We start from the raw sequence: 16,648 nt of genomic DNA on the forward strand, positions 1-16,648 counted from the left end.
CTGAGAAGGCATAAAGTGGATAAATGCAGAAGTGAAGGAAACAAAAGATTATACCCAGCAATGGGGAATGTGTCACTAATGAGGCCATAGATTGGTTTTATGTCCCATGGTATAGTTGATAAAGCCTGCCAAAAATTGCCAAATAGTTAATCTGCTCTAATAGTGCATTCCTGTAACTTATCTTATATTATCCAAATCTAGTATGTTAACATTTAAACATAAAAGGAAATATAAAAACACTGTTGAACAATTGTTTTGTAAAATGATATAGTGCCTAAGAGCAAGTCACAATTGTTCTTCCATCAATTAAACAACCAAAAAGTTATTAGCATCAGTTACAGGAAAATTTTATGATGAACAACATGTCCCAAGTCAAGCATTTATGGAGAAGGCCTAGTGTGAATTCAATAAATCAACAAATGCTCTAGGTTCATTATGAGATCGATTATAACTTCCCAGAAAGTTCTTAAATATATCTATTTTTTTTTTGTTGAAAGTTCTTGAATATATATTTGAGGCATATCCAGATGACATATTTAGATGTCCTAGGGATTAGAAGAATGAAATTGAAAATCTTAAGATATCTGTGATATACAGTCAAATATATGCCAAATCATTCGGTTGTGATTCTGTAGAAGAGAAAATGGAATAGTGAAGACATATTCAACAGAATTTATAGTATCCTAAAAACGTGTAATTAGTGGGGATAATCCCCTACATAATTGGCCAAAACAGATCCTATTCAACATTAATATACATTGGTTAGTGAAGTTGTTGTTTCATGTGTAGAATTATGGAAAAACAGTCCCCATGTATGAATTGTTGTTGTTAAGAGCTATCAACAATATTTGGAAGCACGTAGGTAGAGAGAAATGAACACAGAAGGCTAGGAGAAACCAAAAAAGGGAAAATCTCTGGAAGAATGAGCAATCTCTTCTTAAACCCATATTTCCTAAATTGTTACTAAGGCTTGTTCTCTTTGAAAAGGCCTCCATGGATTTCACTGCAAAAGAATTAAAACAGTAGCACTAAGCAAACAAATGAGATAGAGGTACAATCCATTGTGTGATGCAAGCACACAGCAGAAAGATAAATTGTATCACAAAATGATTTGAGATCATCTTCTAGTTGTGAATATTCTAATCTTCTTGACTTTATAACTGTTAGAAGTAAACAGCTAATTGATGAAAGGATCATCTTTTGGTTGGCCATCACAGACAAATTATTGAGAGATTATTCAACAATCTGTTGTATGCAGTAGAGCAGTGTTAAGATCAAACGATACCCAATAAATAACAGTTTCTGTTGAAAATTGACCATTGAATATTCACTAGTCAAGAAGCAAAGAATTTGTTGCCTTATTGTAAGACAAATTGAATCCTGTAATTGGAAGAGAAAACTAAGATGCATGGCAAGAGACGTAAAAAAAACCTTTGATGAAACAAGATTCCCTAAGCTACAAGCTGAAATTTCAAATATATTTCAATGGAGACAACCACAAGAGGGATCATACAGGTTCTAATGGAAATAGTGTACTCATTGGAAGATACCAAGAGCAAGGGAAAAGCTCTCTCAATAGAAAAAGGGGAGAAAAGACATGGTGAATCAATTCTAATAAGAACACTCACGGCTGAACCAAATCTTAAGATTGATCCCATTTGAAGGAAACGTGGATGCAGCAAAATTTGATCATTGGAGGTATACTTTAGAAAGTGTACTCTTAGTTCAGATCCAATGATTTCCTTTGCTAGATTGGGAATGGAAAAAAAGTTTTAAGTTGGTTTGAATGTGTCTTATTCTATGGATTTAAAAGAACAAACTTCTATGAGTTCATGGGATCAATTTCAGAAATTGATCAATAAACAATCATACCTAATAGGTCATAGTGAGCAACATTGTATGGAATGAAAAAAATTTAAACAATAAGGAGAGCGTGCGAGAGTACATTACTGAGTTTAATAGAAGGGCAATCCAAATGAAGAAAGATATGCAAGAAGAGGAGATGTTGATGAAATATATCAGAGGCCTTCATAGCTGTATTTGGAGGCTTAAATTGCTCTCTAAACTAGTGAACATAGATAAATATTAAAGCATGTCCAGATGCTTGTTAGCTTAAAGTAGACAGCCATTCATCTTTTCCAAAGTTGAAAGGAGCCATGGCCAACACAAAGTTGAAAGAAGGCAAATGTCATAAGCATCATAACATAGCCTACAAAGCATCATGACCACTGTGGTGCAAATGGACATATAGGTGCAATGTGCTGAAAGATACATCCAGAAAAGTGCCCTTTCAAATAATGTGAAGTGGTAGAAAATCATTATGCTTACAAAAGATGAGGACACATAAATTGAATGTAGCTCATAGGCATGATTGTATAACATCATCCACTACAAAGGAGGTTTCTCTTATTCTATTGGCACAAGAAGGAAATGAGCATTCAAATTTTCTTAGCTTTAAGATACAAATCAATAAAGTTAACTTGATGCATTTTTAGGTTCTTGTTTCCAAGCTATTCTTATTTCTCAGGAATTAGTTGGAAAAGTTGGAATGCAAACTTATCAATACCCCAAGCTTTATGTTTTGGATTGGACGAAATTACATGTCAATTTGTCCATTAATAAGCAATGTATCATAAATTTCATTGTTAACTAAAAATTTGTTGATGACATGGTTTTAGATGTTACACCTGATGTACGTAGAATTGTGGTTGACAGTTCCTACTAGTATGATAGGAAACTATGTATCATTCAAGGGCCAGCAAGTGCAGATTCTGAAAAGACGGAGAGTACTTCATGTTGAATGCTCAATAGGGCAAGAACAAGCAACCTATGGCCCCTAATCTTCAAACATGAAAATGTGTTCAGCAGGAAACCCAAAACATTTCTCTCAAATGTAGGAGAAAGAATATTGTGATATTGCTATAGGATTCAACTGTGCAGTTTTTGAGTATAACTCACTAACCCATGTTTCACGAGTAGTGGTTCAAAAGAACTCATCTCTCATGAGAATGAATGGGACACTTAGCACACATTGGGTCTAGGTGATGCTAACAGAGGTGAAGCATGGGAATTTCCAAGGATGTTACCCATCCCAGTACCGCTCCAGCTCAAGAGTGCTTAACCACAAAGTTTCCTCCATGTTTAAGCCTATTTTGCTTGCAACCCAGCTGCAAAACCTTCGGCAAGAGTTGCGCCTTATGAACTATTCGTTCTAAAATCCCTTGAGGCCATCAATTGATAAATAGGAGATACTTTTTGTACGTAGCAAGTCAAATTGTGATATTGCTATCAAGATTCAACTACGTAATTTCTGACAGTACAAGGGAATGGGTGATCTCTTAGGAAGTACTAGTGCTTCAAGTTTGTGTCACCTAGATGCAATGAATGCTAAATGTTCCATTCATTCTCGTGGGAGATGTATTCTTGTGAACCAGTACTCATATAACATGGGTCAATGAGTTTGACTCAAAAGCTACATAATTGAATATTAATAGCAATACCACGATTTGACTTGCTGTGGAAAATATCTCCTACTTAGAAAGAATATTGATATATCTCCTTCAACTATTTCAAGCATTTTGTTTTGATCTTCAAACACCTTCAAATGATTGGTGACACTGGTGACAGCAGTTTTCTAGATCTTAGAAAATGCAAAGTAAAATAGCAGCAATGTCATCCATTGTGAGGAGATCCCCTCTTTGTTTTGAGTATTCATAGTTTTTGAATACCAAATGTCTTTTACATAGGGGTGTGATCAGTGAAATGATTAATTAAATTCCTTGGAGAAGTGGAACACAGATCAGAAGAAACATGAAACAGTGTGCAAGGATTGGCAGAATTTGGAGAAAAGAGTTAACAGCTTCAGCAGATTTGTATAAAAAGTTGCTGGTTCAACAACTGGTGGTTTTGTCATGAAGCATTGCATGAACCATGAAGGGATGCTTCATTGTGTGTTTTGAAAAGACTATTAAAACACATGAACAATTTGAATTCCTCTTCCAAATGATTTCTAATGACTAATGAGATCTCTGATGGGATGGCCAAGTCTGCTTATCATTGAAAATGCCCCAAGAGACATCAAATGAGGGTTTTGAATTGAATTATAGTGGATTCTAGTAGGGTTCATTGGTTCACCTTGACTTATAGGCAACAAGGATACTGAATGTGCAAAGTAAAGAGCTATGGTAGCGATCTTAGGAGTTGAAATAAATTAATTTCAAGCTGGTTATATGCCCATGAGGCCTAAAATTGTATTTCCCTTCGAATATAAGGTATAAATGTGGGATTCGCCTTACTTTTGCTGGAATCTTCTTCCAGAATTCAGGTCCTCCAAGGTAAATCCTTGTGTATTCTTATTTGTGGTACTTACTGCTCTCGATTTCCTTTCAGTTCACTGTTTTAAACTTTAAAGTTTTTACTTGCTTGGGAGTTACCATTGGTTATTCTTCATTAAAATATGTAAGGTATAAATAGTTGTAAGGCCTAGCTTTCTTTAGTTTATGGATCAATGTAATGTCCCCATCTTTTTAGCCTCTCAGTGGAGTTCTTAGCCTTTACATTCTCCGAAGGTTAAGTGGAGAAATAAGGAGAAATTGATTAAATTAATTTTTTATAAAGTCATTAAATAAATTAAAATTAAAAGATGACTTTATATTTAATTAATTTAATTTTCTAGAAGCACAACTGATTATTGTATTGAAAAGGGGGATGCTTCTAGAAAGTGCATTTTCTAGAAGTACAACTAATCATTGCCTTGAAAAGGGGGAAGCTTCTAGAGAGTACAATTAAATAATATTTTATATCCTTCTAAAAGGGTGAAGGAAAAGAATAAATAGAGGCAAGAGCTTCATTGTTAAGCATCTGATTATTGTGAATTGCATTTGATATGAACTTGGGAGAAGAAACTAAGGGTTTCTGATTTCAGTTAACCATTGGAGAGCGTCAATTCTTCAATGTTGCATCCATTTGAGGTGGTGAAATATCCATTGAATTTGGTATTCAAGAGAGCTTCATTATGGAGTTCTATTTGTGCTTAAATTGGAGAATACATTTATTGTTGGCTGCATAGTACGCATGAACAGTGCCTCGCTATAGTATTTATGCTTGATTCCGATTGCAACTTTCATCTCCATCCTTGGGCATCACTATTATCAGGTTCCTCTTGCAACTATCAGTAGTTAGCATTGTAATTTTAGGCATATAATTTTCCTGTTGTAAGTGATAATTCAAAATAAGATTTTGCCATTGTTGTAGTCATTATTGTAAGCCCATTTGTCTTGGCAAACTCATACCAACATTGTACATGGGAATGAATTCAACAAAAAGAGATATATGTTGCATACAATTTGTTTGACGAAATGTCCATCTAATAGCATATATGATCAGCATAATAGTTCTATACCAATTGTTTGTCAAAATGTCAATTGGCTATAGGTATGCATTCCATATCTAGTTTCCATGTATATGCATTGAAAATACCAAAAAGCACTGCACTTGCATATTAGTTCATTGCAAGAGGTATTGTAATATCATTTGCGAACATTCTAAATTTCTTAGCGTCATTTAAATTATATCAAACAAACTAAAAGACAAAAAAAATCAAAAAAGAGAAAGGCAGCATACAAGTGTTTGACAATATTCCTTGAGTTAAAATCAGTCAGTTTGGCCAAGGGATATTACATTGGTATCAGAACTTGCTTGCAAAGTGCTTGACAAAATGTCAAACAACTGAATTAGAGAAGAAATTGGTGTTTGACAAAATTATAACTGGTTGGGGTTATTACAGTGGTATTAAAACTTTGATCCTGCCATCCTGGAGGGTTGAAGTTTCATATGCAGCCACAATTGCGAGGTCACCTTACGGTTGTCACTTGTAGGAGATTAGAACAAGAGCAAAATCAGTTTGAGAATATACTTGTAGAAGAAATGGGTGATAAGGAAGAAGAGATGGCAAGAAACAAAGAAAAATATGGTAGAGACAATGAAGAAAGAGAAGCACGAGAGTTCTTTAGGAATTTGGCAATGGAGCAACAATGGATAGCTAAAGCTTTACAAAAACTTACTACAACAATACAGAACATGAACCCACAAATCAAACAAAACCAAGTCCTGGATGCTGACAAGAGTATAGTATAAAGAGCTTCCTTTCGAACCATTGATAGGCCTATATGCCCTACCTTTCTCAAAACTAAACATGAAGATGATAATGCTGAAGGAGAGGCAACATTTGCAGATCATCTTATGGAAGCGAATGTTGAATGGGAATTGTTGACGCCAGAGGTTAGGGAACACCTGAGCTTTGACAAATTTCTTAGTCAAAGGAGAGAGCATTACCAGACAAGGCAAGATTGAAGGCCAAGAGACCAAAACGAAGATCTGAAGCATCCAGTCAACAATATCACATTACCTATATGCTTGATGGAAGTGGGAAAGTTGGAGCTAAGTCTTGGATTCATAAGAACCTTCGACCCATGATAAAGGAGACTGACTTTATGTCTACTAGTTCCATAAGGTATGTAAAAATTTGTATGATGAATTTGATAGACATGCAAATTTGAATCAGGAAAATAGTATGACAGCCTTGGGCGATGATTTGTCTACATCATCCTTACAAGAGGTCTCACAAGAGGTTATGGAAGTGATCATGGGTGTTGACACTCGAGATACTAGTACCATGAATGGAGATTTCATAAACACTTTTGATTTTTATGTCATCAGTTATGAAACCTTGCATCCACAAGGGCCAAATGCTATCCTTGAGATATCACTTGGTAGTACTCAAGAAACGGGTATTAATGACATAATGTATGATGCAGATTCATGCACTGATGAGTCTGATTCTTCAAATCAGACCTTGGCAAATGAGTTTGAGGATTCAGTTGTTGGCATGGAGCCCCAGGATTGCAAGCTAGAGGAACATGCAGTTGAGTTATCTATTGAAGGACATAGCAACAATACCTTGGATGTTGATATGCGCATGGACGATAGCACACAACATAATGCGTCTAATTCAGATTCATTTCAGTCAGGGAGCTTGCTTTGAAATGGACAGTTACAAAGACCTCGTCATTTAATTGAGCCACTTAAGGTGGATACGAAAGTTGATCCTCTACATAGTGGAGCAGCCTCCAATATTTTGATTACACATGCTGAAGGTAAAACTTTACAATGGCATGATATCATTACTGATTTGTTTGAGGACAATTGTGTTATCCATCACCATTCTTCATATAATGAAAACGTCAACACTATGATAACATCCATTCATAAAAGCCTTACACCTATTGATAAACTAAAAGATATCAATTACAAAAGAGCTAGTTTAACATACATTGTCATTAAGGAGGTGAAGAAGTTTAAAGAAGTGAATGATGAATGGTTGCAAAAAGCTAAAAATGATAAATCGTTGTTTGCCAATGCAAGACAACATCTTCAAGAAGTCAAAGGAAAGGTCAATCTCCTCAACATAGCAAGGAAAAAGAGGATGGATAACATTAGAAGACTCTTATTTCAAACAGAGAATGAATCTAAAAAGGTACCTGGATCCGATGACAACAATGAAGTTGACGGGTCTGGTCAATTAAAGGATTTGGTAAAGATTCGAAACATGATGGAACAAGAACAGTTTGAGGGTTCTTCATGTGAGGCGGAAGTAGCTCATAGCTTGGAGACTCAGTTAAAGGTGAAGAAGGATGAGACTATTGTGGTATTATCTCATCATGCCATGATGCACAAACAAATTGAGGATCATATTTGGGCAGTTCAGAAAAAGTTAGATCCAAAGGGGGAATCAGTAGCACCCGTAGATAGAGAAACAGTTAATGATTTGAGTAAAAAGAAGTTTAGTTTTTATTGCAAAGGGGCACAAGATGCAAACCATGATTGTCCATTAAGGTGTAGGGGAAAATTGACTGTGTTATGTGGGCATATAATGAGAATTCTGAATCTGAAAATTTAGATCAGAAATTTGATCAAGAAGGGTCTGAGCTAGCAGGACCAGAACATGAGGAAGAAAGGGCTCAAAGGGAAGGGTCAATTCAGCTACAAGAAGCACATCTCACTAGCATACAGCATGAGGGATCCTTTAGGATGCATGGAGTTTTAGTTCTGTAGAAGATCATTACCTTGCTTTATGCAGGAGCCACACATAACTTCATTGATGCTTGGTTGGTTGAAAGATGCAACATACAGACGCAATTCTTTGAGGGTATAAGAGTAAAGGTTGCAAATGGCCACACTCTTAGGTGCGACAAGAAGATTTCAGATCTGCCCATGCATTTGAATAACTTTGAGTTTAATGCAGATTTTTATGTTTCAAACATGGGAGATGCTGATATGGTATTGTGGATGACATGGCTCCATGACATAGATTGTGTTTTGATGCCAATACATGAGCAGCAGCAAAAACATATTTATCATCTCGACATACAATAGTTGAGGCAGTTTGTGTTAGTTTTTGTGTACAACAAATTGTGGAGGGATTATATTCTGCATCTTGACACACGTTTGGGTATTCTTGGCAAAGAGACCTTGCACGTCAAGGAATTCAAGTGTGAGTTAGGCTCTAGAGAGTTGTTGTACTTAGGGCACATCATCAGCACACAGGGAGTATGCATGGATCTAGACAAAGTCAAAGCAATCATTGAGTGGCCTACACCTGAGAGTCTCATACAACTTAGAGGAATTTTGGGCTCATGTGGTTTTTACTGCAGATTTGTTAATGGATATTCACGACATGCAACACCACTTTTTGATCTAACCAAGAAGGGATATCTCAGGAACTATATCGCAGGGCAGAAAAAGGGATGGGTTAAGTGGATATGTCTTTGTGAATACTGCTATAATACTACCTACCATCTTTCTATTCAAATGACACCATTTATGGTCTTATATGGTTATGAGGCACCCAACTTTCTTGATTTATTGTTGAGTAATAGTAGAGTGCCTAGTGCTGGAGCTTTGTTGCAAGGATATCAAGATATCATGAGAGCTCTCAAGGGGAATATTCAAAGAGCACAAATCCAGCAGAAGCAATATGCAGATGTGGAAAGAGTTGAAGATTCATTCCAAGTAGGATATAAGGTGTACTTGATGCTACAACCTTATAGACATCCTACACTAAAGAAGAATGGTATAGGGAAGCTCAAGCCACGATACTATGGACCCTTTAAAATCATTAGGTGTGTGGGTGAGCCAGCTTATGAATTGAAGTTACCAACTAACAGTAAGGTCCATAATGTTTTTCATGTGTCACACCTCAAGAAGTGTTAAGAAATCGTGTGGTCCCTTATACAATTCTACCACCCTTAGATGATGAGGGTAAGTTGATTCTGGTACCTGAGGCTATATTGGATGTTAGGGAGAAACAGTTTAAAAGACAAGTTATCAAGGAATATTTAATCAAATGGAAGAACTTGCCGGTTGACGATGCTAGTTGGGAAGGTGAGGAATTTTGTAGCATCCAAAGTTGACACTACTTGAGGACAGGCAATTTCAGGAGGGACAAACTGTAATGTCCCCATCTTTTTAGCCTCTCTGTTACATCCCAATTTTTGACCTAGCTTCAAATATAGCCGTTGAGGTTTGCATGAAGTCATTTGGCAGTTTAATTTGTTATAATCTTGTGAAATGGTAAGATGGTTAGTCATTATGATTTCAAGTGAAGATGACATGTTAGTTGATCGTTAATCACGAATTTATGGAATTGAGATGAAGGTTAATCATTATGATTATTTATGATTATATAATTCATTATGATAGTATAATTAAACTACGGGAAAAATCCTTGTACGAAACATGTCCAAGGAGGTGGAAGCATTGTCAAAAAAGAATTAGGCTGGAACATCACCATCACTGGGCAGATGGGTAGAGGACCTAGCGACTTGGAACAGTATACATCTGAGGAACCACATGAGTTATTTAATTAATTAATTTAACTAAAATAATTGAGTTAAAAATATAAACATATCTCAAAGGATTTTAATATATCTTTCATCATATTATTTTAATTAATATTTATAAATGTTCATATATGTATAATTGATTTGGCACCATTATAATTTAATAATTAATAAAGTGATGTTGCTTGTACATATTAGATTTTAATAATTATAATAACTTTTAAACTTCTTATTTTCTTTCTTCCTTTCCCTCCTCTTTTCTTTTTCTTTTAAATCGATTGGATGGCTTTCGAATGGATTCTTGTAACTGAAGGAAGCCGTAGAGTTAGGCTCATCTCTATATTATAGACTCTCATAATCGTATCACACACTCACATTCTATTCTTCCTTCTTTATCATCAATGGCTCACCATTCTCTATGTTTTATTCATAGAGTAGAGAAACCAGAAATAGTTCCGACCTCATTCACCATTCTTCCATTTTTCCGTATCACTATCACGTCCCTATAATCCGTGGGTTTCAACAAGGAGTAGAGTCTATTCTTCCTGCTGCAGGGTTTAGAAGTAGACAAAGGAGTCACGTAAGATAATCCATGACCATGTTTCATTTCTTTATTTCCCTTCTTAATGCTTTGTCTAACGTGAGTCAAGTATATCCTAAGAATTGATTTCAGATACCGTTAGCCTTGATAGTAAGACTTTCCATAATACTGTGACAATCGAGTATCTAGTTGTGTAAAATCCAAATACTAAAACATATCAGCAAACTGATTCTGAATTCTTAAAGGTAGAGAATAGTATGTAGAGAGATGAAATACTATTTTATAACATGTGTCCTGCTTGTTGATATTAACCTGCTGAAGTCAAAGCCAATATGAAGTTCCATGGGTTCTATGCATAATTTCTATTCATCATATCTTATTAATTTTCTGTCTTTACTTCTATCTACATTTACTATAGCTTGTCTTTTTGGATAAAACTCTTTGTGGTCCTTGTGTGCATAAAGTTGCTTAGCATGGCTTATGCCTTGAATGTTGAGGCACAATAAGAGGATAATGCAGTTGGTGGGAATTTGGAATAGTTTGATTCTAGTATGTGAAGTTTGTCTTCAGACTTTGGTCTATGCAATAGAAATGAGTATATGCATATATATATGCAGAATGGTTGTAGTTTCTTTTGTCTAAAAATAATATCTAATAACAATCAGTACATAATGATAGGTCAGAGAATGAATCTTATATGTTCCAACTCTTTTCTTTTCTGTTTGGATATCCGTCCTTAGCCGGTTTGACATGATAATTGAGAATAATATATATGTATGTATACTAGTTGTTGTTTTTCTGATGTGCATAAGAGATCAATCTTCGAGTATCCTTGAGAATGCATCATTTAAGAATTCAAATAGTAGTGTTTAGAACCCTGATTGTTTAATGAATTGACATCAATGCACGTGCTATTAATAACAATCAGTACATAATGATAGGTCAGAGAATGAATCTTATATGTTCCAACTCTTTTCTTTTCTGTTTGGATATCCGTCCTTAGCCGGTTTGACATGATAATTGAGAATAATATATATGTATGTATACTAGTTGTTGTTTTTCTGATGTGCATAAGAGATCAATCTTCGAGTATCCTTGAGAATGCATCATTTAAGAATTCAAATAGTAGTGTTTAGAACCCTGATTGCTTAATGAATTGACATCAATGCACGTGCTATTACAGGTTTCCGAACATATTTAGAATACTAATAACACCGAAGAATTCACTGACAGAGAAGCCATGAAATGGTGAATAGGTGGAGTTAATCTGGAAGAATGTGGAAGAGAAATCATATATGATTAAATTAAGTAACTAATTAAACATTCAATTTTGAAAATCTTTTAAGAACATAATTATGTAATCACAGAGTGTGAAAATGCTGGATGTGTGTATTCTTATGAATAACTGACAGATCCGTCTGCTCTAAGAATTCTGAATACCTAGGATTCACCCGGCTATGTAGCCAAGAATATGGGTGATGAGGTGAGAGAAAGGAATCATCAATAATATGAATCAGTACCAAATTGACAGAATAACATTTATATGGATTAATTAATATCTCATGCATATTTTTGTTATTATGATCTCCTGCTGCCAAGTCGTATGGTGAGTTAATTAACAAGAAGCCTAGCGAATGGCAAGATGTCCCCTGTCTATTCTAGGTAGGGAGGGCCTTTCTCGATAGAGATCGGGTGGGGATAAGATTTGGTCTGAGGTTGGGTGGTTAAGCCCCTGACAATGTTTCACCTCTCCCCATGATGTCAGTCGTGCATCAGACAGAGATAAGTTATGGAGATAATTGTTATCGAAAACAAGTAATATCATTTTTATTTATGAGGAGGTAAGATTAAATTGAGTTATTTCATTGTTACCGTTATTTTACACCTAGATGCAAAAAATGGATTCATGGATTGTTTTTCATTTATATGAATATCGAATATATGTTCTAATCTTGAGTCACTGTCATAGTTAAGTAATTGGAAGGAAAGGAATCTGAAGCCCTAATTGATTGAGAGATGACTAGAACCCTAAACGATACAGTAGTAGCGGAAGCCCTAATTAAATCCGTGGTAGCCGAAGCCCTAACTGAATCAGTGGTTTTGGAAGCCCTAATTGGATCAGTGGTCTCGGAAGCCCTAATTGAATCTGTGATATCGGAAGCCCTAAGTGATATAGCGGTATCGAAAGCCCTAAATGAACCGATGGTAAATGATGCCCTAATTAACACAGTGGTATGTAATGCCCTAGTTTAAAATATAGTGGTATTTAATTGTAATTATCATTTGATTTTGAAATAGCAATTTTTAGATGTTAGTCATCATGTGAAATTGTTATAGTGTATTTGTGGACTAACTCGGGTGGTTGCAGAAGCATCCCTAGTTTGATTTCGGTCTCAATTTTCTGAGGTATGTGATTTTCAATTTCTGAAGTAATTTCATTTGATGGTATTTCAAGTTTATAGTTAAGAAATTTTGTCTAACAGATTTTAACGATAAATCTTATTCATATGAACATGAATGATATAACTGTCTTCCTATGAAACGAAGTAATTAACTATATTCTTTGAGTATGATAGATGTTAATTTAGACCCAAGAAAACTGGATGTTACACTCTTAGTGAAGTTCTTAGCCTTTACATTCTCTGAAAGCTAAGTGGAGAAATAAGGAGAAATTGATTAAATTAATTTCTTATAAAGTCATTAAATAAATTAAAATTAAAAGGTGACTTTATATTTAATTAATTTAATTTTCTAAAAACATGACTAATTATTGTATTGAAAAGGGGGAAGCTTCTAGAAAGTGCATTTTATAGAAGTACAACTAATCATTGCCTTGAAAAGGGGGAAGCTTCTAGAGAGTTCAATTAAATAATATTTTATTTCCTTCTAGAAGGGTGAAGGAAAAGAATAAATAGAGGCAAAAGCTTCATTGTTAAGCATCTGATTATTGTGAATTGCATTTGATATGAACTTGGGAGAAGAAATTAAGGGTTTTTGATTTCAATTAGCCATCGGAGAGTGTCAATTCTTTAGTGTTGCAACCATTTGAGGTGGTGAAATATCCACTGAATTTGGTATTCAGGAGAGCTTCATTCTGGAGTTCTATTTGTGCTTAAATTGGAGAATACGTTTATTGTTGGCTGCTACAGTACGTATGAGCAGTGCCTCGCTACAATATTCATGCTTGATTCTGATTGCAACTTTCATCTCCATCTTTGGGCATCCCTATTATCAAGTTCCTCTTGCAACTATTAGTAGTTAGCATTGTAATTTTAGGCATATAATTTTGCTGTTGTAAGTGATAATTCAAAATCAGATTTTGGCGTTGTTGTAGTCATTATTGTAAGCCCATTTGTCTTGGCAAACTCATAGCAACATTGTACATGGGAATGAATTCAATAAAGGAGATATATGTTGCATACCATTTGTTTGACGAAATGTCCATCTAATAGCATACATGATCAGCATAATAGTTGTATGCCAATTGTTTGTCAAAATGTCAGTTGGTTGTAGGTATGTATTCCATATCTAGTTTCTATGTATATGCATTGAAAACACAAAAAAGAACTGCACTTGCATATTAGTTCATTGTAAGAGGTATTGTAATATCATTTGCGAACATTCTAAATTTCTTAAGCATCATTCAAACTATATCAAACAAACTAAAACACAAAAAAAAAAAATCAAAAAAGAGAATGGCAGCATACAAGTGTTTGACAATATTCCTTGAGCTAAAATCAGTCAATTTGGGCAAGGGATATTACATTGGTATCAGAGCTTGCTTGCATAGTGTTTGACGAAATGTCAAACAACTGAATCAGAGAAGAAATTGGTGTTTAAAAAAGTTATAATTAGTTGGGGTTACTACAGGACAACTGAATTAGAGAAGAAATTGTGTTTGACAAAGTTATAACCGGTTGGGGTTATTATAGACTGCAATAACCCCAACCGGTTATAACTTTGTCAAACACCAATTTCTTATCTAATTCAGTTGTTTGACATTTCATCAAACACTTTGCAAGCAAGCTCTGATACCAATGTAATAACCCCAACCGGTTATAACTTCAACAAAAACCAAATTCTTTACTAATTCGGTTGTTTGACATTTCGTCAAACACTTTGCAAGCAAGAGATATATATAGATATATGTCAAACTTTAATTGATACACTTGCAAAACTCCAAACAACCAACAACAAATGTTTTTTTGTATTTTTTGAAACATATAGCATTGGTTACAAATGAGAAAATATGCATCTACAACAATAAGACATTAGGACAACACCTGCTATGATTTCCAATGATATTCTAATCCTTTTTGACAAGATTATGATATAAATCAGATTACAACAAATTTAAAAAACCCTACCAATGCCCTAAATATCTACTCTCAAACAATGCAAAATGTAATAGATAGAAACATGGAATTGCTTCAAAAAATTGAGTTTTACTATAGCAAGTCACTGTAGTGACGACATTGTAGCAATGTCACTGTAGCAAGTCATTGTAGCAGCGTCACTAGCAGCGTTATTGTAGTGGCATTACTGTAGCAGTGATACTGTAGCAATATCCAACTTATTCCTTACTCCACAAATCTGGCCCTAGGTCACAAATTTGGCACAATGAAAAGACCGATTTGTCTTCTCCACCCGCAACCCTTCGAAAGATATTTCACTACCTCAGTTATGCAAATTAGTGGGAGAGTTCGTTCCCAATGATCAATATAGAAACTACACAAACCCTTGGCTCCACAAGTTATCTGAAAGAGTAGAATGCAACACATCCGATGCTCAATAATGAGGCCACCCTCCCTATTTATTCTTTTCCTCCAATAGATGGACCTCCTTCTAGAAGAAATAAAATAATATTTAATTCCTCCTAGAAGATTCTTATAATTTATTTAATTAACTTTAGTCACTTTTAATTTAATTAATTAATTATAAAGTCACCTTTTAATTTTAATTTATTTAATGATTTTATAAGAAACTAATTTAATCAATTTCTCCTTATTTCTCTACTTAGCCTTCAGAGAATGTAAAGGCTAAGAACTCCACTAAGAGGCTAAAACGATGGGGACATTACAATCAACCACTAGTTAGAAGTTAAATCCATTTCAACTTACCTCAACCGTTTTTTAATTTTAGCAGGTGGATTATATATTCTTATAGCTTCAACTAGCTTAAGTTTTAGTAAGTTTTTTCTTAGCCCAAACTGCAATCTCATCTCTTGATGGAACTTGTAATCCTTAATTTCTAGTCCAATTTTCCTATGAAATTGTCCTCTCTATTCTATTTACTTCAGTAGTTTATTATGTCAACATTACTCTAAAGTTTATATATTTTGTTTTGGGTTACATCTTTGGATCCAGATTAATGGCATTTGAGCACAAGAGTTCAATGGAAAGAAGATCAGACTAAAAGAAGAAGGTTCCTGCTGACAATACCTATATTTACATGGTACCAAATGAATTATTTGTAATCATAAAAATTTCAAATATGCTCAAACAAGTTAGTGAAATGATCAAGACCACATTATATGAGTAAAAGCAAGTTATGTGTGACCATTTTGCCAAATCTTGCAACATTTTACATTATTACTAGATGCTTCTCTCGGCCAGAAATATGTTTGGCAATTATAGCCAGATTCTTGTTCAAATCAACCTACATCTTCCACAAAACATAATCGTGATAGATATGGTTCCTTTAAACATTTGGATTTAGAAAAATGATTTGCATCTCTGTCAATTCATTCAAGAAAGAGTAGATCAATCTTGAGATTAGGCTCTCACCAACTATCAAAGCCTAAGATAAGTCGTAAATAACTCAGTTAGCAAGGGTACATGCAAATAAGTTGTAATTGTAGACCAAGTCTATGGTTGTACTTTACAAAGATTTCCATATGAAGGGAGTCTAGAGATATTGGTCAAATACAAATGTCTAGCAGTAGCACTATATTTCAACAACAAATTCAGCTGGATATCATGGAGAATGGAGAGAATGCAAGGATGCGAAGCATTTTACTCACAACATAACAATTCCCAACAGACGGAATTGAGGAAATGGGAAACCACAAAGATTTTAGTTGGGCTACTAGTCGAAAATGGTGTCCTACAAATAATGTTTGTACCAGCATTACACCATGCCTAAAATCGAGGCAAATGTAGATTCCAAAAGCACCTTCCCCAAAAAAAACTTCACAATCATGGCTTCA

At 34.7% G+C, this 16,648-nt stretch overlaps 1 protein-coding gene across 1 annotated transcript in view; it reads right to left on the reverse strand.

The window, feature by feature from the left end:
• LOC149576685 (putative folate-biopterin transporter 6) overlaps window positions 1-16,648 on the reverse strand; it is a 71,801-nt gene that overhangs the window by 36,828 nt on the left and 18,325 nt on the right. The window contains exon 2 of the mRNA XM_089819142.1: window positions 55-125. Coding sequence (XP_089675268.1) covers window positions 55-125 — 71 coding nt within the window. The remainder of the gene's footprint in view (window positions 1-54; window positions 126-16,648) is intronic.

The sequence above is a fragment of the Cupressus sempervirens genome, chromosome 1, assembly GCF_028749045.1.
Source record: "Cupressus sempervirens isolate cs-2001-9-10 chromosome 1, ASM2874904v1, whole genome shotgun sequence".
NCBI classification, from domain to species: domain Eukaryota; kingdom Viridiplantae; phylum Streptophyta; class Pinopsida; order Cupressales; family Cupressaceae; genus Cupressus; species Cupressus sempervirens.